The sequence below is a fragment of the Podarcis cretensis genome, assembly GCF_951804945.1.
Source record: "Podarcis cretensis genome assembly, chromosome: 13".
Lineage (NCBI taxonomy): Eukaryota > Metazoa > Chordata > Lepidosauria > Squamata > Lacertidae > Podarcis > Podarcis cretensis.
Window position 1 is genome coordinate 52,748,536 of NC_137182.1, and position 24,384 is coordinate 52,772,919.

The window sequence follows — 24,384 nt, forward strand, 5'->3', positions numbered from 1 at the left end:
ATCCAATGCTGACAAAAATGCGCCGATTATTGTTTATTGCATTTATATCTTTTTTCTCCAAGGAGCGCAAGGTGGTCACATGGCTCTCACCTTCCTTATTTACTCCCCACAACAACCCTGTGATGTAGGTCGGGCTGAGAGAGGCAACGACCGCCCCCCCCCCAAGGTCACCCAGTGAGTTTTGTGGCCAGGTGGGGGGATTTGAACCCGAGTCTCTCCCAGGCCCGAGTCTGACTCTCTAACCACTACGCCACACTCGGTAATATGCGTAAAAATACACATATTGACAGAAAAACAACACACAAAAATGTGCTTCCTTGGGGTAAATTAGTCAAAACTGCATGGGTTTATTAGGAGAAATTCACACAAAAATGCTGGTGGATTTTCATTAGGTTTTCTTTTTAAAAAATTAATCGGCAAATCGCTGCAGAAACGTGGAGAACCAGATATAAGATTGGAAGAATGAGAAATTGAGAGAACCGGAACTGACAAATACATCCGTCTCTCCTCGCAACCGACCCAGATCTGTCCCAATTGCAGAAGAGCATCGTCTTGTTCTTAAGTCTGCGTTGAGGATTGCTTTTAATCTTCCAGGCTTGCCTTTTGTGTGCATTTTATGAAAATGTCCCCCCCCCCCCGCGATGGCAATTTTAATTTACGTAAGCCGCCTCAAGTGGGGCATAAGCCCCTGAAAGGGAGAGATGAAATCTCAGGAACATTTTTTTTTTAATAAAATAAAATAAAAAATAGAATTAGATGCGAAGTCCTCTGCTTGAAACTCAGCCCACAAACTCGCTGTTCTGTGAAAAATACCAGTCAAGGGTGCCTGTGTTAGCAAGATAAACCGTGAGAAGGACTGGCAGCTGAAACCTAACTAAATTATCGTGAGGTTAAATCATGCTGCTGTTGTTGTTGTTGTAGTAGGTGAATTCCTCACAGCTTTCCTTTCACAGAATCGCAAGCACGGGAGAAAAACCCAGAGGCCACCTAGATCAGCTTTCCCCAGATATTTCAGACTAAAACTCCCGCCAGCCGCAGCTAGCAGAGCCACTGGGCATGGGAGTTGTAGTTCAAAATATCTAGAGGGCGCCAGGTTGGGGGACGCTGATTTAGATCGACCCCTGGCCGAGGGTAGGAGCACCTATCAGCCCCACCCTTACCCACTCTGACCAGGCGGTTTAATCCAAATTATGGCGCAGGGCCGGCTCAAGCGTTGGGCAGAATGGAGCAGCTGCCGCAGCCTCAATGCCTGGGATGGGGGAAGACGCCATCTTGCCCTCTGCCTCAGGTGGCAAAATGTCTTGGGCCAGCTCCTATGCAATGTGTGGCTAGGGTTGACCAATCCCCCCATTTGTAGGATGCTCTCCCCAGGGAGAGGGACGCAGGTGGCGCTGTGGGTTAAAGCCTCAGCGCCTAGGGCTTGCCGATCGAAAGGTCGGCGGTTCGAATCCCTGCGGCGGGGTGCGCTCCTGCTGCTCGGTCCCAGCGCCTGCCAACCTAGCAGTTCGAAAGCACCTCCGGGTGCAAGTAGATAAATAGGGACCGCTTACCAGCGGGAAGGTAAACGGCGTTTCCGTGTGCGGCTCTGGCTCTGGCCAGAGCAGCTTCGTCACGCTGGCCACGTGACCCGGAAGTGTCTCCGGACAGCGCTGGCCCCTGGCCTCTTAAGTGAGATGGGCGCACAACCCCAGAGTCTGTCAAGACTGGCCCGTACGGGCAGGGGTACCTTTACCTTTACCTTTACTCCCCAGGGAGGTTCAGCTGGCACCTTCATTATACACCTTTAGGTGCCCTGCAAAAACATTCCTCTTCAACCAGACCTTGGGCTGATTGACATCCGATTCAGTTTTAAACGTGTCGTTGGTACGGGTGGAGGGTTACTGCTTTGCTTCTGTTTCTGTTTTCATTATGTATTTTGTGTTTTTTAGCTTGTGTTTGAATGCTGTGAACAGCCCTGGGATCTACGGATGAAGGGTGGTATACAAATATTATCAATAATGTCAACAACAACACAACAACAGGGCCTTCTCGGTAGTGGCCCCTACCCTGTGGAATGCCTTCCCAAGATGCGGGTGGCGCTGTGGGTTAAACCACAGAGCGTAGGACTTGCCAATCAGAAGGTCGGCGGTTCAAATCCCCTTGATGGGGTGAGCTCCCGTTGCTCGCTCCCTGCTGCTGCCAACCTAGCAGTTCGAAAGCATGCCAGTGCAAGTAGATAAATAGGTACCACTCTGGTGGGAAGGTAAACGGCGTTTCCGTGCGCTGCTCTGGTTCGCCAGAAGCGGCTTAGTCCTGCTGGCCACATGACCCGGAAGCTGTACGCCGGCTCCCTCGGCCAATAAAGCGAGATGAGCACCGCAACACCAGAGTCGGCCACGACTGGACCTAATGGTCAGGGGTCCCTTTACCTTTTTAAATAATATAACATTTAGTGAATGTCTGAAGGCAGCCCCGTATTAGAGTTTTACGGTGTTTAAGGTTTAAGGTTTTACGGTATGTGCTGGAAGCCGCTCGGAGTGGCTGGGTACAAATAATGAGTTGTTGTTGCTACAGGGCCAACCAGCCCCAGGTAGTTGGGCCCATGAGCCGCCATTTTGATTTCCCAACATGACCCCAACAGAGCATCACTCCAAAGCTCTGTGGGAAAGTAAAATGGTGGCTGGAGCTGGGAGGCCACACAGCCGTTACCTGTGCTACCTGCCGCAACAAAAATGAAATTTAAAAGGGTCTGTCTCAGCGGGCCCTGACTTGGGGTGGGGCACATCAGTCGCACAAAAGATGTCACGCTTTGTATGTTGGGGTCGGCAAAAAAATAAAAAAAAATAAAAATTGTTTGTTACATTTCTAGACCACCTTTGCCTTCCAAGGATCTCAAAGTGGTGCACATGTTTCCCATTTCATCCTCACAACAACCCTGTAAGCTAAGAGATGGTGACTGACTAAGAGGTCCAGGGCCGGATTTAGGTTTGATGAGGCCCTAAGCAAGGTAATGGGGCCCTTTATATGTCCAGCTGTCCTTTGTCAACAACAAATTGCCGCTGTTTTTTGGGTTGGATATATGCTGTATGGTCCTTTATGGACCTCATAGGTATCTCAAGCCATTTGCCCATGTTGCCCTGCAACCAGTCCATGCAGAATGTAGGCACCCTATATATAGAAAGGAGCAAACCAGGGATATTTTAGGGAGCAGGCTAGCAGGCGGGGCCCGTGACTTACATCCTAGGAGCCTACACAACACAAAACGCTGTTGCTGTCTGTAGGTTTTATTTCATTTGTTTTGTATCTTATATTTTGGAAATGTACAGGTGAAACTCGAAAAATTAGAATATCGTGGAATTTCAGGAATTCAACTTCAAAGGTGAAACTAATATATGAGATTGACTCATGGCAGGCAAAGCGAGATATGCTTCTACTTCTCAGAGGTCCAATCTTGCTCGATTTGCAATCCTTGTTTTGCTGATTTCCTTGAATATTCTAATTTTCTGAGATTGTTAATTTGGGGTTTTCATAAGCTGTAACGCAATGATCATCGCAATGATAACAAATCAAGGCTTGACATTTCTCGCTTTGCATGTCACGAGTATCTCATATATGAGTTTCACCTTTCAAGCTGAGTTATGGAAATAAAGGAACTTTTCCACGAGATTCTAATTTTTCAAATTTCACCTGTAGAACAAATAAAGGCTTGACATATCTCGCTTTTGCATGTCACAAGTCTATCTCATATATTAGTTTCACCTTTGAAGCTGAATTAGTGAAATAAAGGAACTTTTCCACGATATTCGAATTTTTCGAGTTTCACCTGTATATCCAGGGTTTTTTTCCTTTAAATTTTTTTGGGCGCCCCAAGAGAGTGGGGCCCTAAGCTACAGCTTGTTTAGCTTATACAGTGGTACCTCGGGTTAAGTATTTAATTCGTTCTGGAGATCCGTTCTTAACCTGAAACTGTTCTTAACCTGAAGCACCACTTTAGCTAATGGGGCCTCCTGCTGCCACCGTGCCGCCGGAGCACGATTTCTGTTCTCATCCTGAAGCAAAGTTCTTAACCTGAAGCACTATTTCTGGGTTAGCAGAGTCTGTAACCTGAAGCGTATGTAACCCGAGGTACCACTGTACGTAAATCCGGCAATGCCAAAGTCACTCAGATCGCTTCATGGCCAAGTGGGGATTCGAACCCGGCTCTCTCAGGCCCTAGTCCGATACTCTATTACGCCACATTATGCTCTCTTCCCCAGTCCTGCGGTTTCCAGCAACTGGTACAAGGCCACAGGCTCAAGTCCGCCACATGCAGATCTGTTACTCCTGGACTGGGCACTTTCACGTGTTCACAGGGTGGGACTTTGCCCACCCTACTGAGATCTGCTGAAGCGGGGACTGTGAACCCTTCGGCCAGCGGGTGCTTTTCCGGAAGGTTCCAAGCTGGCGATGCCACGCGGCATGCCGAAGCCTTTGGGTTCTCTCGTTCCGCCTCTGCGAGGGAAACGGGGGACCCTAATGGATTTTTAAAAATAAGAAAGAGAGAGATTTTGGGGGGGGGGTTTCGCGTGCAGCGCGCGGCGCGGGACTCTCTCTCGCTGGCAGCTGTCGGGGGCTCTGGGAAGCTGGGCCCGTCGGTTCAGTTTAGACTCGCTCGGCTGAGCCCTCACAAAGAACACGCCTGGCCGGTGGGGGGCCACCCTTCCTGAGGCTGCAGACGTAGGGCAGGCATGAGAGACGGACGTGCCCACCCCCCTCTCGGTGCCCACCTCCCCACCAAACGACCAGGGCCTGCATGCTTGCCCAAGCCCCTCTCCAGAGGGAGACACAAGCTAGTCCATGGGCTCCTGGCAATTGAGGGCATCCTGCGATTTCTTTAAAAGGACAACACATCCGATGGACTTTTTACAGCTGCAGTCTCCAAAATTAAAAGTTTCAAAAAAGAAATCACTAAAAAGACAAGCCGAGGTTTGGCCCTCGGTGACCACCGCACCTTTCGGCCTGGCAGGTGCCCGTCATCTAACCTTAGGTATATTTGATGTGTGGGTGTGTGGCCAGCTTGGATATGCATTTAAAAATATTAAATTGCTTTCCCCGATACTCGCCAGGGATATAATATCTGAGCAAATGGAATGATTTACAAGGGCTGCCCGGGGTGGAGGGAGCTGGGGGCTGGCACCGTTGTGAAGCTGTGCCCTTGGGCTTGTTAGTCCTCCGAGGGGGGAGATTTGTGGCAGCCCCCCCCCCCCCCGGCACCCGCGAGAGCGATGCGCCCCATTTCCTCATGGCACTGGAAACGCGGCCATCACCGTTTGATTATTTCTGCCCAAGCTTTCTAGGGAAAGTGATGGAAGAAATGTTGTGGTTCCTGCAGCTCTGCCATTCTGTGATTCTATGGTGGCTGGGCTTTGTGGTGGCAATTAAGGCAGGCAAAATGTGCTGAAATGCAGCCACTTTGGGGGGGGGGCTTTAAATGAGTGGCTTCCCGTTTCCTCTTCCATCACTTCCTGTCCTAGATGGTGGCACCACCTTCCCTGCCCCCAGTCAGCCAATTTCCTTCTTCCCTTCCCTCCTTCCACTCAGCTGTCTCGCGCTCTACCCTCATGCTTGGCTGGGCATAAATTCATTTGAAGGGGGAGGAAAAACTGGGTCAACGACGCCTTGCCACCACCACCGGGAAAAAAACCCACTATGTCCGCCTTGATGCTCCCATCACCTGGCTTTGAGGGAGGGGGGTGGCGGGAAGTGTCAGTGTCTGGGGTGGGGGGAAGTGGCGGAAAAGCTGGTGGCTGTCTTGCCCGGTGGGTAGAGCAATGACCTTGATTTGTAAATATATATATAAAAATATAAAAAATAAGGTGAAAACAATGGCAACTGTAGAGATCTGGATTCCCTCGCTTGCCTCACCCCCCCCCCCCCCGGTTGGGCGGCGGAGGAGGAGGGGGAGACGCAGGGTGGTCAAGTGGGTTTCTTTCAGCATTCGTCTGCTTGCCCAGGGGCACAACCCAGGCTGCAAAGCAGAGAGGACGGAAGAAAAGGCAGAAAGAGGAAGATATATATATATCTGTATCTATATAAATTGTGTGTGTGTCTCTGAGAGGAGAGGGAACGGAAAACGGCTATCCACCATCTTTGGCAGCCATGCAAACCCCATATATCTGGGCCTGCGTGGCCCTAAACAACGACCCCACAGATAGCGCTTGCACGCCCTGGGGCGGGAAAAGGGACTTTGCATTAAACGGGGTCCCTGGTGCACACACACACCCCTTCAGAAACAGTCGCATCTCAGAAATGGTTGACACAGGAGTGGGGAGGGTGCTTTAAGCTCGCAAGAGGAAGGGGGGAGTTGAGTTAGACCCCCCCACACACACCCCATGGAAAGAGCAGACAAATTGGTGTGTGTGTGTGTGTGTGTGTGTGCGTGCGTGCGTGCATATGTGCGTCCGGGCGGGGGGGGGGGGGGTGAAGATTGGCTGGTTACCCCAAAGTGGCTGCTGTGGTACAGCCAAGTGGCTGGCTCATACAGGTTTGCCAGGAGACAGTTGCCATGGCGATGGCTGAAGGGCCACCCCAGGCAGCCGGAGCTGATGAGACAGGGATGCTGAGGGGTGGGGAGAGGAAAGGGGAGGGGGTTTTAGAGGACTTGGTCCCTCTCCTCTTCCTTAAAAGATCAGGGGACGCTCACTAGCCGTGCCCCAAAATGTATCCCTCTTCCTTTGCCCCAGGACTGAGATGGGCTAGAATACGCATTGCAGGCGGGGCTGCCCATGAAAAGAAAAAAATATGGCGGTGAAACTATTGCGGTTGCCACATTTCCCTACTTTCTTCGAAGAGGCACAAAGCCTGCCTTTTCTGCAAAGCCACCAACAGAATCAGCTCGCCTCCGTGCCAAGCGGCACCCTCCAGGTGTTTTGAACTACAAATCCCGTCGGTCCCAGCCAGCCGCAATGAAACCCAGTAACCGAAACAAATGCACACATACTTGACTGGGAGCAGCCGCCGGGACCACATAACACCGGTTCTGAGAGATCTGCATTGGCTCCCAGTACGTTTCCGAGCACAATTCAAAGTGTTGGTGCTGACCTTGAAAGCCCTAAACGGCCTCAAAGGCCCAGTAGACCTGAAGGAGCGTCTCCACCCACATCGTTCAGCCCGGACACTGAGGTCCAGCTCCGAGGGCCTTCTGGCGGTTCCCTCATTGCAAGAAGTGAGGTTACAGGGAACAAAACACAGGGACTTCTCGGTAGTGGCGCCCAGATGTGAAGGAAATAAACAGCTATCCTATCTTTAAAAGACATCTGAAGGCAGCCCTGTTCAGGGAAATATTTAATATTTAACGCTGTACTGTTTTTACACTTGATTGGGGAGCCGCCCAGGGTGGCTGGGGGGGCTCAGCCATTTGGGCGGGGTATAAATAATAAATTATTTATTATTATTATTATTATTATTATTACTTCTCTGCCCTCTCCCTGCTATTCCTCCTGCCCACCTCTCTCCCTTTGTTTCCCTTCAGTTCGTTTCCTAGGATGTTTGCCCCCTGGGGGCAGAGACCCGAGCTCTCCTTCTTTGTAATTCACCATGTACATGGATGGTGCTGCATCACCATCACCAACAGCAGCAGCAGCTACGGATGTTGCATGTCGTTAGGGAAAAGGTGACTGATTATTCATGGAGTAGGTGTGGGCGCTCTTTGGCAGCAATGGGCGCATTTAATGTTCTGCTCTCCACCGCTGCGCCAAGGAATAGGCGCCTTCTACTTTCCTCGGCCAAGAACCGCACGTTCCCGCTTTTCCTGCCTCCCACTTCTCCTGCCCCAGGTATGCCTGGGGGGCCATGGGAAGAAGGCATTTAAAGCACCCCCAACTGTGTTTTGTGGACGTGCCACTTGGACCTTGCGCAAAAACATCGATCCTGTTGGGCTGGAAGAATGTCTCAGTGCTATTTCCCCCAGTTTTCCAAATTGTATTCAATGCACGATAGCAGAAAGTGAGGAGGAATTAAAGAACCTTTTAATGAGGGTGAAAGAGGAGAGCGCAAAATATGGTCTGCAGCTCAACATTAAAAAAAAACTACCGTAAGATCATGGCCACTGGGCCCATCACCTACTGGCAAATAGAAGGGGAAGAAATGGACGCAGTGAGAGATTTTACTTCCTTGGGCTCCATGATCACTGCAGATGGTGACAGCAGTCACGAAATTAAAAGACGCCTGCTTCTTGGGAGAAAAGCAATGACAAACCTAGACAGCATCTTAAAAAGTAGAGACATCACCTTCCCAAAAAAGGTCCGTATAGTAAAAGCTCTGGTTTTCCCAGTAGTGATGTATGGAAGTGAAAGCTGGACCATCACGAAGGCTGATCGCCAAAGAATGGATGCTTTTGAATTCTGGTGCTGGAGGGGACTCTTGAGAGTCCCATGGACTGCAAGAAGATCAAACCTCTCCATTCTGAAGGAAACCAGCCCTGAGTGCTCACTGGAAGGACAGATCGTGAAGCTGAGGCTCCAAGACTTTGGCCACCTCAGGAGAAGAGAAGACTCCCTGGAAAAGACCCTGATGTTGGGAAAGATGGAGGGCACAAGGAGAAGAGGACGACAGAGGATGAGATGGTGGGACAGTGTTCTTGAAGCTACCAGCATGAGTTTGACCAAACTGCGGGAGGCAGTGGAAGACAGGAGGGCCTGGCGTGTTCTGGTCCAGGGGGTCACGAAGAGGCTGACACGACTAAACAACTAAACAACATCAACATTCAATGCATCCCATTTCTGCCCCGTTTTGTACATTTTTCTTTGCGAATGGTTCACACAAAAATCTGCGTTTTTACACACATTCCCCGATACATCTCCATTTTGGCACACCTTTTTCTTCTTCTTAGACTTTGGAGCACAATTTTGCGGGGCTGGAGAACAGCGTGGCAACATCCAGAGACATGCACAGTTTTTAAGGATGTTTGGGTTTGCTTATTGGCAGTGTGAATTAAGTAAATTCACTTTCGAATGCAATCCAAACCAATTTCTCCCCCGTCTGTTCTTAGGGCATACATGCAAAGGAATTGAGGGCCTCTGGGAACAAATAAAGGGCTGCTCATTCATCCCTAGCTACCACCGTCATTGACTTCTGGGTGCAATTCAAAGGACTGGATGTGCCCTAAAAACAGCCCTATGTGGCCAGGGACAAGAATATCTGAAGGAAGGTCACCATCTCTTCTCTCCCCATATAACTGAGATCTATCTCTGGTTGATATCCCATCTTTCCACCGGCAGCAGTGCAAATACAAAGATGCCATAAGATGCAGCAACATCAATCTGTTTAGTGTTGTTTTTAAACAGGCACCCATGTTGTGCTTTAATTTGGTTTTATTGTTTCATTCTGATTGTTTTTAATTTTTGCTGACTGCCTTCCTCTTTAGTCTGTTGGAAAGTTGCAATGATAAATAGGTGCATTCCATATACTACGCGGGGGGTGCGGGTGGCGCTGTGGGTTAAACCACAGAGACTAGGGCTTGCTGATCAGAAGGTCAGCGGTTCGAATCCCCGCGACGGGGTGAGCTCCCATTGCTCGGTCCCTGCTCCCGCCAACCTAGCAGTTCGAAAGCATGAAGTGCAAGTAGATAAATAGGTACCGCTCCGGTGGGAAGGTAAACAGCGTTTCCGTGCGCTGCTCTGGTTCGCCAGAAGCGGCTTAGTCATGCTGGCCACATGACCCAGAAGCTGTACGCCAGCTCCCTCAGCCAGTAAAGCAAGATGAGCACCACAACCCCAGAGTCGTCCGTGACTGGACCCAACGGTCAGAGGTCCCTTTACCTTTACCTATATACTACGCATTATATACACTAGCACACAAGCCCTGCTCCCACAGGTACATACACACGATACCCTTAAAGAACACTGGAAACACATTCTTACCCTCAAAGGATTCTGGGCGCTATAGTTTACCCCTCAAGAGTTTCAATCCCTAGCAACCCTCAAACTACAGTGCCCGGAATTCCTTTCGGTAAATAATATGCTTTAAAGCAGGGTTTCCCAAAACTGGGCCTCCAGCTGTTTTGGGACTACAATTCCCATCATCCCTAACCACTGGTCCTACTAGGTAGGGATGATGGGAGTTGTAGTCGAAGAACAGCTGGTGACCCAAGTCTGGGAAACCTTGCTTTAAAGGCCCAATGTGTATGCAGCCACAATCCCTCTCAGCTACCTCTGATCTGAACATTATTTTTTAAGGATCTCTTACACACACTCTCTCTCTTTCTCAATATCCTGTGTGGTGTATGGGTTTTTACCACGATTTCCTGTTCCTTCAGCTGCATCTACCGCCTGCCAGACTGGCGGCGGCACCTATCGACGGCTACAGACATCTCAAGGCCTTGCAGTTCTGTGCAAGCGTGGGATTTGGTATGCGGAGGGGACGTGCAAGAAAGAAAAGGAAGCCCCCCCCCCGCTTCCCCAGGGTGTTAAAACTTACTGATGATGTAATAGTCCTGGTTGGTCTTGAACTCGTGGCCCCAGAGGTTGGGGCTGTACTCCTGGAACTTGATTGTGAAGCGCATGTCTTGCTCGGGCCGGTCGCAGGTGAGCAGCAGGTTGGGGGTACGGAGGATCTCGCAGCGCTCGGCCTGCTCCGTCTGGACCAGGTACAGCTTGTAATATTCATAGTCCTCTGTGGAAAAGGGGCCCAAGGGCACAGAGCGGGGGCAGATGAGGTCCAGGCGGTCTCCAATCTGGGGGTACAAAACGTAGCCCTCCTCGTTCTGGAACCTGCAACCAACAAAAACATTAAGTCTATATCCGACTTTATGCTCCATAGAGCCGTTGACTTCCATCCTTCCCTTCCGCAAGTTTTCTTATTCCAGTCTATAATTCACAGTTTCATTGATTAAAAATTACACCATGACATAAGAATTAATTCAATCCTGCCAACGTTTTCATATTTCTATAGTTCTCACTTATATAAACCATGAATTTACTCCATTCTTTCTGGTACTTCGTCTTCTCCTGATTGCGAATTCTGTGTGTCAATTTTGCCATTTCAGCGTATTCAACCAACTTTATCAGCCTTTCCCTTACAGTTGGAATCTCCTGTGACTTCCACTTTTGGGCTATCAAAACTCTAGCTGCTGTTGTTGCATACAAATATAATCTTTGGTCTGTCTTCTTAATATCTTCTCCCACCAAGCCTAGCAAAAATTCTTCCGGCTTTTTTTGGAAAAGTGTATTTAAACATCTTTTTTAACTCATTATAGATCGATTCCCAAAACTCTTTTATTTTGTTACATGACCACCACATACGGTAAAAATCGCCGTCCTTTTCCTTACATTTCCAGCAAGTTTTTCTACTTGTCCCATACATAAGACCCTGCATTACTTCAACCAGCCTCCCTCGCAACAACAAAACCCAGTGGGCCCAGCCCCTGGGGAAGTTTGCTTGATGTCCATTTCCAGGACGGTTCAGAGGTCTAGCCAGGTTCCCCTCAAAGCACCTGGGAGCTTGTTCTCTAGGAAGAGAGTGGCCTAGCACCTTGGGTGAAAGGATGCTAAGAACCAGGGTGCTCTAGGGAAAAGGGGACCCCGGGTGGTGTTTAATTACGAAAGCAACATTAAATAAGGTGGAGTTCTTGTTATTAAATATACCAAGAAAAAAGCACACCAAGAACTCAGGCCGATATAAGTTTCAGTAGTGGGAGTGGTCCCTAATCACAAATCATTACAGTGGTACCTCGGGTTACAGACGCTTCAGGTTACAGACTCCGCTAACTCAGAAATAGTGCTTCAGGTTAAGAACTTTGCTTCAGGATGAGAACAGAAATTGTGCTCCGGTGGCGCGGCAGCAGCAGGAGGCCCCATTAGCTAAAGTGGTGCTTCAGGATAAGAACCGTTTCAGGTTAAGAACGGACCTCCAGAACGAATTAAGTACTTAACCCGAGGTACCACTGTAGTCAATTGTAACAAAAACTAATCCATTCAAAAGTATGTATTTTGACAAAGATTACAAACTCAAATCATTGACTTCTGCTCAATGAAACTAAGACCTTCACATCAAATCTAACTAAGGACCAGTGGCGTAGCGTGGGGGGTGCAGGGGGGGCCGGCCGCACTGGGCGCAACATCTGGGGTTAGGGCAAATCCACAGGTTAGGGGGCGCAAATTCACGGGTTAGGGGGCGCAAATTACTTGCCTTGCCCGGGGTGCTGACAACCCACGCTACGCCACTGCTAAGGACTAATATGAACTTATCTCTACTTATAAACTCTTTATCTCTAATTCTGTAACGAATTATTGTGTTATACATATCCTTATGAGTTTGAGTTTGTAATCTCTGTTTGAGTTTGTAATCTTTGTCAGAATACATACTTTTGAATGGGTTAGTTTTTGTTACAACTGACTACTGATTTGTGAGTAGGGACCTCTTTCACTATTGAAACTTATATTGGCCTGAGTTCTTGGTGTAATTACAAAAGCAAAGCAACAGGTGTTGCTAGCAGTGAGGAGCAAGATTGAAAACATAGTTGTGTTGGGGCTGGTTTGTGGAAGGGACGTTTCTCTGCGGAAAGGCTTTCTGCAGATGCTCAGAGACACCAGCCTTTTAAGGCTCAACGGGCTGAGCCCAGACATTGGAAGAAACTACTGGTATTAAATTAAGCCAGGAAGGTTTAAGGCTCTCTGCAACCGGAAATTTGGTGGACACCTTCCAATATAATTGGAAACATGTCAGTTTCCCCAGAAGTGGCCTAGTCATGCTGGCCACATGACCCAGAAGCTGTACGCCGGTTCCCTTGGCCAATAAAGCAAGATGAGCGATGCAACCCCAGAGGCAGTCACAACTGGACCTAATGGTCAGGGGTCCCTTTACCTTTACCTTATGACACATTTGCAGATGTCGGCACCTTCTAGGTGCTTTGTACTACAACTCACAGCTGGTCCCAGGTTTCGGAAGACAGGTTTACACACACACAATATTTTTTGCTTCATTCTCACCCCAGGACAAACAGGTGCCATTTCTCAAGAGAACAAAAGCCCTATACTGACTCCGTTCACCAGAGGCAGAGGCAAGACCAGTGAATATACCACGAAGATCTGCCACCCTGGTCCACTTTGCGTTTTTGCAAATCTCCTTCTAGCTTTATAAATCAGAGCTGCAATTTTTAATTCACTGATTGGTTTGGCTAATCAATTTCAGAAGTCTTTTAAAAGTTTGCTGGGGAACGTCTCCACAACATGCAGGAACCATTCGTTCCTAGTGAACGTGTAAGGAGTTGGGCTGCTTTAGGGTTGCTGGTAGTGAAAAAAATAAAATTAAGCAGGTAGGATAGTAGCATTTTGACTAAAAGTCATCAGGAGAGCTTTTTGTTGTTTTTGTTGTAGTGTGGGGTGTTGTAACCTTTTGCCACGTCTTCCTAGATTGCCCCCGCCTGCCAAAATTGTTTGTATTTTGCAATCAACTGAAAATAACGCCCATATTTGACAAGTCATTTTGGCTCACTCGCCAAAATCAGACAAAAACTGTGCATAGCGAGCACCATCTCTACAGAGGCAACTACCACCAGACATTTCAGGTATCTGACCAGAAGTCTCTAAGTTAATGTCTGCTACGACAATAATAATAATAATAATAATAATAATAATAATAATAATAATTTATTATTTATACCACACCCATCTGGCTGGGTTTCCCCAGCCACTCTGGGCGGCTTTCAACATAATATTAAAATACAAAATGCAGGAATTGTAAAACACAGACAAGAGACCGTGTTTTCTCGCTTCAGAACGACTGTTTTTGCCCATATGCAAATTATGCAAATTTAATCAACTGATTAACTGACAAAAACTCCCGCGATTGAAAAACGAAGGTTTCTTCAACTGGGTTGGCAGCCCTCCTTATAAATGTCCTGACATTTGGAGGTGTTTAGCACATCCTTTTAAATAATAATAATATTAATAATAATCAGGCAAAATCCTATTTAAAAAGCAACTGATTGAAGTTGCCTCAAAGACCGCAAAATATAAAGCCCAGAAGTTCTGTGTTCTTCCACCTCCGGGGTGAAGTTCTTTGCATCTGTCTTTAATTTGCATTTCTTGGTCTCCCCTGCGCCATCCTTCCCGAAAAAAGCAGGGCACCCCCCACTCTCCCTGCTCCATCAGTTGGTCCCACATGCCCTGGGAGCATCATGCGCCGCCCCCAAACCCATGCAAGGAACCATCAGAGAACCGACAAAGAATTCCAACCCTCTATTCAAACCTGTTGACATTTGACCCCAGAGCCGCCTGTCCCCAGCCCCCTGGGACAGATCAGCTGCCAAATGAGATAATAGCCCAGGAGGAGGAGAGGCATGACTGAGGCCTGCCCAGGGATGGTGGTGTGGTTAGCAGAGAAGCAGATGAAAGACTCCTGGGTCAGAAAAGGAGGGGAGTGGAGGTCGTGGGGATTCCTGGGATCTATCCTGTAGCCTTAAGTCATTTGGCCCTGCAAAAGCCTCGGCCAAGGGGTGACCTGGGACAGCTCAGTCTGAGCCAGAGCTTTGCCAAAATCTGCAAAAAAAAAAGTGAATATTAATCACCTTCCGGGCAGCAGTGTTTTAAGAGGGGCAGGATAATTGCCGCAAAACAGCAATAAGGCAAGAGCCAAAGTTGGCTTGCAGCTGGGTATACCGTATTTTTTGCTCTATAAGACTCACTTTTTCCCTCCTAAAAAGTAAGGGGGAATGTGTGTGCGTCTTATGGAGCGAATGCAGGCTGCGCAGCTATCCCAGAAGCCAGAACAGCAAGAGGGATTGCTGCTTTCACTGCGCAGCGATCCCTCTTGCTGTTCTGGCTTCTGAGATTCAGAATATTTTTTTTCTTGTTTTCCTCCTCCAAAAACTAGGTGCGTCTTGTGGTCTGGTGCGTCTTATAGAGCGAAAAATATGGTATGCTTGTTTGTGATTCAGAGGCCAAATGGAGCACTTCTGAGAAGGGCCACGTCACACAAGGGGTTGCGTTGCCATGCAGCTTGTGGGCAGCAGGTACAGTACAGGCCTTCTCAGGCTGGCTTAAGGGATGGCATTATTTAAAGCACCCTGACTCCGTTCCCCCAACATCCCAAATTAAACATACATCTACAGAGCCCAGTCAGTTCCACTAATCCCCCATCTTCCATTTTACATGCTGAACAGAGCAATGCAACTAGAGAAGATACTGTGGAAAATACAAAGCTAGATGGACCAAAGCAGTTTCCCGAGTTTCCAAGCATTCCCCTGGGGGGGGGGGAATCACATTCTCCCTCCTAGAAAAATGTGATTTCCCCAAATAATGCAGAATGCAGTTCGTGAATCGTACGGGGCTGGCACCTACTGGCCGGCGCCAATGCCGCCGCGTTGCTTCAATTTTGTGTTTGCTTCCTCAAAACCTTAGCACGCCTCACACAACTTTTGGAACGAATCACGGCTGCCCCTTCTGTATCAACAATGCCCACCACTTTTCCTTCTCCCATACAGTGGTACCTCAGGTTAAGTATTTAATTCGTTCCGGAGGTCCGTTCTTAACCTGAAACTGTTCTTAACCTGGAGCACCACTTTAGCTAATGGGGCCTCCTGCTGCCACTGCACGATTTCTGTTCTCATCCTGAAGCAAAGTTCTTAACCTGAAGCACTATTTCTGGGTTAGCGGAGTCTGTAACCTGAAGCGTATGTAACCCGAGGTACCACTGTCAGCCTTCAGTGTCAGCCTTCTCCAACCCGGGCTGCTCTTTGGACCCGCTGATGGGAATTGTAGTCCAAAACATCCAGAGCAACCTAGGTTGGAGAAAGCTTTTCTTTTTTTTTAAAGTAGTTCTTTCAAAGCTCATTTATTTTTCTCGCTTGGGGATGGTTTGCCTCGATCTAGTGCCGACAGAGCACTAAAAATAAAAGTAATTTTACTTCGCTGTGCAGAAAGTCGCCGGGAAACACATGATGAAATAGGGCCTTGACGGGAAAAACGCGAGCCCCCGCACTCTCCGGCAAAGCCACACCCGCCAACCTGACAACCTTTCTGCGCTACAAAACGGGGATATGGCAAAGTCACTTACACGTGTTAACAGACACGCCCTGACCTGGCAGTATAACCGCACACGCTTGGACCTTTGACCAAACGGATACGCAAAACGCACAAGTCCATTGCACCGCTCCGGCAGTCAAGGAGAGAAAGGCAAACTTCGGAAACAGCTGATCTAGCAGCCTTGCATACCAGTCTCCTACCCCAGCCGCCTTGTTCCTGGAGGGCAAGAGCAGAGCAGCTGCTCTCTGCATGCAAAAGGTCCTGGGTTCAAATCTCAGCAAGCTCTGAGGATGGCCGGAAGCCCTGCCTGAAATCCCGGCGAGCCTCTGCCAGTCAGTGTAGGCATTATGGGGTTAGATGGCTCAAGGATTTGACTTGGCACACAGCAACGGCCTATGCTTCTAAGCTGGAGACGAGAGAACCCAGGAGTCCTAGCTCTGGGGCTACAATCAGTACACACCTTGTTTCCCTTTTATAGAACGGGGGGGGGGGGGGGTGTACGGATGACTGTTATTCCTGGCTCTTATTCCTGGCGCCCGAGAACTTTCTGTTCCAAAACGTTAAAGAAACAAGGACACAAAAACAAACGCAGCGCACACACACACTCCACTCTCTCTGCCCCCCCCCCAGTGGGACCCAGGCATCCGGGCTCTCCTCAGCGTCCTCTCTCCCACACCCCAGGGAAAACAGCTCCCTACGAGAATGAACCAGGCTCAGCTGCAATCGCTTCTGAAGGAACCCAGGCGTCCTGACACAAGAACTGTTGTCCCCTTCACCCACCCACCCCAAACACAGAACCCCTAAGTCCTGGCTGCGAGGCCTGCCCCAAGCACAGGTCTAATTCCACCCCACCCCCCAAGGACCCAAGAGGGATCCTTACCTGCCCCACATCTCCTAAACAACAACAGGGGCCCCGTCGCCCAACTCTTTTCCAGAGATGCCCCCCCATCCCTTGAAAAACAAGCTCAGGCATTGGGGCCCCCAGTACAAGATGCTCCACTCAGGGAGCCCAAGAACAGCAGCAATGTGCCCCTCATCCTAGATGCCCCCCCATGCAAAAACCAAGCCCTAATCCTTTCCCCCAGGGATGTTCCTTGTAGGAAGGGTACAATGGCTACCGTTGCCGTGGCAACGCATGCCAACTGGTGATGGAGGGGCCTAGCAGGAAGTGGGTGGGTACCTCTCTAGGGCCACGAGAGGGGGCAAAGTGTGTGTGTGTGTGTGTGTCCATGTGTGTGCATGCATTAATTTTTTTTTTGGGGGGGGCTCCTCATTCTTTCCAACCAGATGTCACTCTTTTGTGGTCCAGACCAAAACTTGGGGCTGGGTAGCAAGTCTCTCTCTGCTTTGCCCAAATCATTGAAATGGGTCTGGAACCTTTTTTTTTTTTGGCAGTAGGACCTGTTGCTTCTTCTTGCCCCCCCCCTCCCCTTTGCCGCTGCCCCTCCTCCCCTCCTGTAACGGGGTCATGGGCTCAGCTGGAATTGGGGAGGGCGAGGGCGAGGAGATGAAATGGAAAGTGACAGCTCAGGAAAGGAGCTAACGAGAAAATGGAAAAAAGGGGGAGAAAGAGAGGGCGGGAGAGAGAGAGAGAGAGGGGAGCTCCTCCACCCATCGCTGGGAACTCAGGAGTCCTGGAATATAATTCCACGTCTTCGATGACCCACTGGGCCTCCCCTTCCCCCAGGAGTCCTGGCTCACAGCAGTCTCTAGGCTATAAAGTCTACCTCTTCCTGGTCAAACTCATTATGATCGAGTTTCCAGAAAACCCCAAGATTCTTGGCTCCCAACCATTAGGCAATAATCTCTTTCTCCCACCCCACCCTTTGCAGAAACTACCTCTCCCCTTCTTGCTTGGCTGCTCCAAGCATTGGGAACCCCCAATTCAAGAGAGCCCAGGGCTGTGTACACACCATATATTTAAAAGCGCATTCCCCAACACCACCCCAAAGAATCTTGGGAACGGCGGTTTGCTCCCTACAATGCAAAGCGCCTTTAACAAACTACAGTTCCCAGGATATATATGTATTTTTTGGGGGGGGGTTGGAATCTGCTTTCAATGTATGGTGCCCCATCACCCAGCATGCCCCTCTTTAGCCCCCCCCCTTTGTTTCTTCGTCAAGCAGGAATGTAATCTCTGTACTCCTGGTTAAATATTAGAGACCCCACTGCTCTCCGCTCTCCTTGCCTGCCTGTGTGACCCCTGCGGCTTACACTCCATGTCCTGTTCCAGCTCGTTGGAGGGAGCTTTCTGATTCCTATCGGCTGTGGGGTTGGGGGGTTGGCCAGACCTGACTGCCTCAGCCACCTTGCCCTTAATGAAATAATTAACTGCTCCTGACCTCCCCTGCCCCAATACAGAAAAAGACCCACATCACACACAGAGCCCCCCTTGTTCAGAGGGGACACACAGCTGCCACAAAGCGGGTGGGGTGCTGGGGAGGCACCCGCAAAAAGTTGCAGCTGCCTCTGGGGTGGAACAGTTGGTGACGCGCAGACCTTGAGATTGCAGCCGCTTCTGGGGAAAGGCGGAGAAGAGCTTTCGCTATTTTGAAAACCTGAACTGCCACTTGTTCCGATTCAGCGTTAAAGAGCAGGTTTTCGCAGGGGCAATTAATTTTTTTTTTTAAAAAAAGTGGTCAGACGCAGCAATTTAAAGGTCAGGCCTATGCCTAGAAGCACAGCAGAAAAGGAAGTCTGGAGGAACCGGCGGTCTTTTCCCCGGAACGCTGTCCGAGATGTGTGTGGGCTGGTTGCTGTGAGCCAGAGGGTACACTGCACGTGCTCAGAGGCACACTTACTGCTTCATTCATGTTGTATTTTAATCTTGTTTTTAAGTTGTATTTCAATCAATTTGTTTTTATATCGGATGTTAGCCGCCCTGAGCCCGGTCTTGGCTGGGGAGGGCGGGGTATAAATAAAATTATTTATTATTATTATTATTATTATTATTATTATTATTATTCATTTTCCCAGGACTCAATAGAGTGGCTTTTGATGCAGACAGGTAAGCTTGCGAAGGCAGCTATTTGCTGACATCACAGGTGTGTTTATACAACGCCATCCATGTGCATGGCTGGGTTTGCAGAGCCAGCAGTGTGACGCGGCAGCTAAAAAAGCCAATGCAATTCTGGGCTGCATCAATAGGAGTATAGCATCTAGATCAAGGGAAGTAATAGTGCCACTGTATTCTGCTCTGGTCAGACCTCACCTGGAGTACTGTGTCCAGTTCTGGGCACCACAGTTCAAGAAGGACACTGACAAACTGGAACGTGTCCAGAGGAGGGCAACCAAAATGGTCAAAGGCCTGGAAACGATGCCTTATGAGGAACGGCTAAGGGAGCTGGGCATGTTTAGCCTGGAGAAGAGGAGGTTAAGGGGTGATATGATAGCCATGTTCAAATATATGAAAGGATGTCACATAGAGGAGGGAGAAAGGTTGTTTTCTGCTGCTCCAGAGAAGCGGACACGGAGCAATGGATCCAAACTACAAGAAAGAAGATTCCACCTAAACATTAGGAAGAACTTCCTGACAGTAAGAGCTGTTTGACAGTGGAATTTGCTGCCCAGGAGTGTGGTGGAGTCTCCTTCTTTGGAGGTCTTTAAGCAGAGGCTTGACAACCATATGTCAGGAGTGCTCTGATGGTGTTTCCTGCTTGGCAGGGAGTTGGACTCGATGGCCCTTGTGGTCTCTTCCAACTCTAGGATTCTATGATAATAGGTAAAAAAAAAAAAGGCAGGTCTCTGCTGCCAGGCGCTTACAATCGCTGGCAGGGGTGGGAGCGAACAAAGGAAGAGGCTGGAAGTGTTGGGCAAAGGCAGTTAAAACACAGTTAAAATTTGGTAAGAGTCCCGAATGCGGGCAGCTGAGGATATAGGATTCCTTGCCCGAGGCTTTGCTACAGCTGCCTCTGGAGAGGAGCACATAAGTGTTTGAAAAAGGAGGGAAGGGAGGGTGGCCGAGTGAGTGTGTATGTGTGCATTTTTTCCAGGACTCCTGGGTCCTTGGAGCTGGAGTTTTCTCTGAGCTGCTTTCAAGTCCCTTCCAAGCCACTGACTTTGGGCCTTGGTGAGGTTTGCATCTTCTGGCAATAATTAACGGGGGTGGGGGGTGGGAATGGAGAGAAAGGCCCGGTCCTTGGCCCTCCTTTTTCCCTGGATGGGAGGCGAAGGATCAAGAATTGACAAGCGTCTGGGCTGGATGTGGGGAGAGAGAGGAGAAGAGGGAGGACTCCCTGTTTTCATTCCAAAGGGGAATATTTGCAGCTCTTCGCACCTGAAAGGCAGGAACCAAGGTCCCAAAGGAACCCCCAAGTTAACTGCAAGCTGTCTTAAAATCATTGTAAAAAGAATCTTGGCCTTTTCCCCAGCATAAACCCAGTACTGATGCCACACTCCTTGAGAACTCTGTGCCTTATTCCCTGTCCTGCCCTGTCGTGGTTAGCGAATGCACCAGGTCTATGAGCGACGAGTCTTGCGTTCGAATCCTCTCTCTCCGCCTAACCTGCCTCACAAGTTTGTTGTAAGGAGAAAATGAGGGAAGGCAGGGTGGATGAAGGAAGAAGAAGCAATAAACAACCCCTAGAAGCAGCCGGGACCCTCGAGACACAGGCAAATCCCAATGGCTGTCACAGAGAACCCTAAAATTCTTGGCGTCAGCCTCCTGCCTCCCCCAGCCTGACTGACACTGTGCTTCTTCTTCCGATTATTATTTATGGATCGCTTCCTATGAAGCGTCTCAAAGTGATTTCACAATACAATACAAAGACTCGTGTGTGCGTGTATATAAAATATATAAATACAGTGGTACCTCGGGTTAAGTATTTAATTCGTTCTGGAGGTCCGTTCTTAACCTGAAACTGTTCTTAACCTGAAGCACCACTTTAGCTAATGGGGCCTTCTGCTGCTGCCGCACCGCCGTCGCACGATTTCTGTTCTCATCCTGAAGCAAAGTTCTTAACTCGAGGTACTATTTCTGGGTTAGAGGAGTCTGTAACCTGAAGCGTATGTAACCTGAAGCGTATGTAACCCGAGGTACCACTGTACAGCTACAGCGATGGCACCTATAAAAAACAATTGCACAGATTTCAGAAACTACAGATTTGTTTTTTGTAAAGAAAACCCCAATTGCACAGATTTAAAAAACAATTCCAAATAAATTCAGAAGCACTGACTGGGGGAAAAAATATACACGGTATATAATCTGCACTTAGAGGACTGGTTATGAAGTCGGAAACACGACACTTCAGCAGTTTTGTTGCCAACTTTTCTTGTGCAGGCCGGGAAGGCCCATGAATAAAGAGGGGGGGTGGATAGGAAGATAGCATCACCCCCTTTCTGGCTTTGTTCTTTTGCATATTTTCATATCCTCGGTGTCTCTCTCTCACACACACACCAACGTTCACACCTGCGCTAAATCCCTGGGATTTCCCTAGCCTGAACTTGCCTTCCCCACCTCCGCTCCCGACTCCTCGGGCTACATTCCCAACATTTCTAATGTGCAGCACCCTTATTCCACAGAGCCTTCGGATGGGAAAGGCAGATGGACTTAGCTGGTGCTTCCTGCATTTGCGCACAGAAGCCCAAAGTTTTTTTTCCCCTCCCCTCAACCCACGCCTCCGCCATCGCTGCCACCCTCCCCTCTTACACCCCGGTTGCGCTTTCTTCTCCAAAGCATGCAAAACACACCCAGCTAGGCAGCTTCCCAAGGCCTCCTCAGCCTTCCCCCTTCGGCGCTCTGGGAAAAGGGAAAAAAAGAAAAGGAAAAATCGCTGGACCACCCAACCCAAAACAAGGGTGCGTCTGGAAGCCGCGCGGGACGTGCCCTTGCATATTCCCCACAGATACGCACGCTCTGCCCCATCTCGGAAGCGCAAACTCTTTGGCAAGCATTATTTAACATCTGTAAAACTCCGGCAGGGCGAGGTGCATTATTTAACGAAGGCGGGCGTGGCCTGGATCCGGCCCCAAGGTGTAGGTAGGGATGGCGAGGAGACTGGCACCTGCTCAAATGTTTCAGTGTTGTATTTTAATCTTGTTTTTAAGCTGTATTCATTCAACTTGTTTTTATTATTGCTTGTTAGCCGCCCTGAGCCCGGCCTTGGCTGGGGAAGGCGGGGTATAAATAAAATTTATTATTATTATTATCATCATCATCATCAAAGGCAGCAGGCTGGCCAGAATTCTTGCGGGTACAACGTCCACTGGGGCATCAGGAATTGGCCTGGCACCAAGTCTGACAGCTGGCGCTCTGATGGCTCAGTATGTCGACACTGGCTGGAAGCTGTTGTTCTCCAGATGAGGCTATGGGTGTCCTGACTCAGAGCCTGGGCATGGCACTGGACCGGGTGAGGGGTAATAAAACTGAGTCTCACATTTATTTTCTAAAAATAAAATGAAGAGAGAGGTACAGTTGTGGGGTGGTCTGTCCACCGAGGCAAATGGAACAGCCTGCTGGGGCTGGTGGGAGATGAACAACATGTGAAGATATACAGGTCTCCCACCTTTCCTAAAGGACTAGTATCACTGTCTAAGGGGATGTTTATTGATCCAGCGCATGCTGCGACAGAGGCTCAGGTGGCCTCTGAGCCTCGAAGAACCTTCTGGCAGCTTCAGCCAATATGCCAGATTGGATACCGTTCCCCGTGCTCCAATTACTGCCAGATCTGGGCTACTGCAGGGCATGGGGCTTCCCCTGAATGCAGTACGGTTCTTCTTTTAATTCTTGTGAGCCCTGCCCAGATTCTGGGCAGTGACGTTACAGGGAACCAGGAAGAGGGCCTTCTCAGTAGTGGCTCCTGCCCCATGAAACACGCCCTCCCATCAGATGTCAAGGAGCTAAATGGCTATACAGTCATACCTCAGGTTGAAGCTGCTTCAGGTCGAGCGCTTTCGGGTTGCGCTCCGTGGTGACCCAGAAGTAACGCGTTTCACCGCTCGCGCATGCGCAGACGGTCAAAATGACACCACGCGCATGCGCAGAAGCGACGGATCGTGACCCGTGCACATGCGCAGATGCGGGTTGCGTTTACTTCAGGATGAGAACGGGCTTCCGGAACGGATCCCGTTTGTATCCAGAGGTACCACTGTATAACATTCAGAAGACATCTGAAGGCAGCCCTGTATAAGGAAGTTTTTTAAATGTTTGATGTGTTACTGTGCTTTTATATTCTGTTGGAAGCTGCCCACTGTGGCTGGGGTGGTATTATATTATTATTATTATTATTATTACTACTACTACTACAGTGGTATCTCGGTTTAAGAACAGTCCTGTTTACGAACGATTCGGTTTACGAACTCCACAAAACCAGAAATAGTGTCCTGGTTTGCGAACTTTACCTCGGTCTAAGAACGGAAGCCGAACGGTGGAAGTCCTCATTAGGGAAAGCACACCTCTGTTTAAGAACGGTTTTGGTTTAAGAACAGACTTCTGGAACGGATTAAGTTCATAAACCGAGATACCACTGTATTATTATTATTATTGCCTTCTCACATAAATGCCAATCCTGTGCAAACCTTCAAAGATTTTGCTCTGTGTGCCTCTCTCCAGTGAAGCAACGCAGGTAGCAACTAAAGAAAGGGCCCTTTTAGTGGTGGCTCCTGAATGATGGAATAGGCTCCCAAATGGGCTCGCCTGGCCTTTGTAGCAAGCAGGTGAAAGACCCTTCCATCCTCCCAATAATTTGCGGTCTCAAAATCGGAGTGTTTGAACATCTGCCGTGGGTTTTTATCTCTTGCTGTGTGGGGTAGAAGATTTTACTCTGCAATTCTGTTCTACTTTGTGTTTCATAGAATCATAGAATCCTAGAGTTGGAAGAGACCACAAGGGCCATCGAGTCCAACTCCCTGCCAAGCAGGAAACACCATCAGAGCACTCCTGACATATGGTTGTCAAGCCTCTGCTTAAAGACCTCCAAAGAAGGAGACTCCACCACACTCCTTGGCAGCAGATTCCACTGTCGAGCAGCTCTTACTGTCAGGAAGTTCTTCCTAATGTTTAGGTGGAATCTTCTTTCTTGTAGTTTGGATCCATTGCTCCATGTCCGCTTCAATGGAGCAGCAGAAAACAACCTTTCTCCCTCCTCTATGTGACATCTTTTTATATATTTGAACATGGCTATCATATCACCCCTTAACCTCCTCTTCTCCAGGCTAAACATGCCCAGCTCCCTTAGCCGTTCCTCATAAGGCATCGTTTCCAGGCCTTTGACCATTTTGGTTGCCCTCCTCTGGACACGTTCCAGTTTGTCCGTGTCCTTCTTGAACTGTGGTGCCCAGAACTGGACACAGTACTCCAGGTGAGGTCTGACCAGAGCAGAATACAGTGGCACTATTACTTCCCTTGATCTAGATGCTATACTCCTATTGATGCAGCCCAGACGCGGCAACTTGCTCTTTTAATTCC

At 49.0% G+C, this 24,384-nt stretch overlaps 1 protein-coding gene and 2 long non-coding RNA genes across 4 annotated transcripts in view; 2 read left to right on the forward strand and 1 right to left on the reverse strand.

Moving 5' to 3' along the window:
* The window catches only part of LOC307202372, a 359,370-nt gene that overhangs the window by 197,855 nt on the left and 137,131 nt on the right, over positions 1–24,384 (forward strand). The gene's annotated exons all lie outside the window — the stretch shown is intronic.
* EFNB3 (ephrin B3) overlaps positions 1–24,384 on the reverse strand; it is a 74,643-nt gene that overhangs the window by 12,821 nt on the left and 37,438 nt on the right. For both annotated transcript variants that reach the window (XM_079952101.1, XM_079952100.1), the window contains exon 2: positions 10,435–10,727. In XM_079952101.1, the coding sequence (XP_079808227.1) occupies positions 10,435–10,727 (293 nt within the window). The remainder of the gene's footprint in view (positions 1–10,434; positions 10,728–24,384) is intronic.
* Positions 6,463–9,700, forward strand: LOC307202370. Its single transcript, XR_013832859.1, has 3 exons — positions 6,463–6,584; positions 7,502–7,630; positions 9,008–9,700. It is a non-coding gene; the product is annotated as an uncharacterized lncRNA (long non-coding RNA).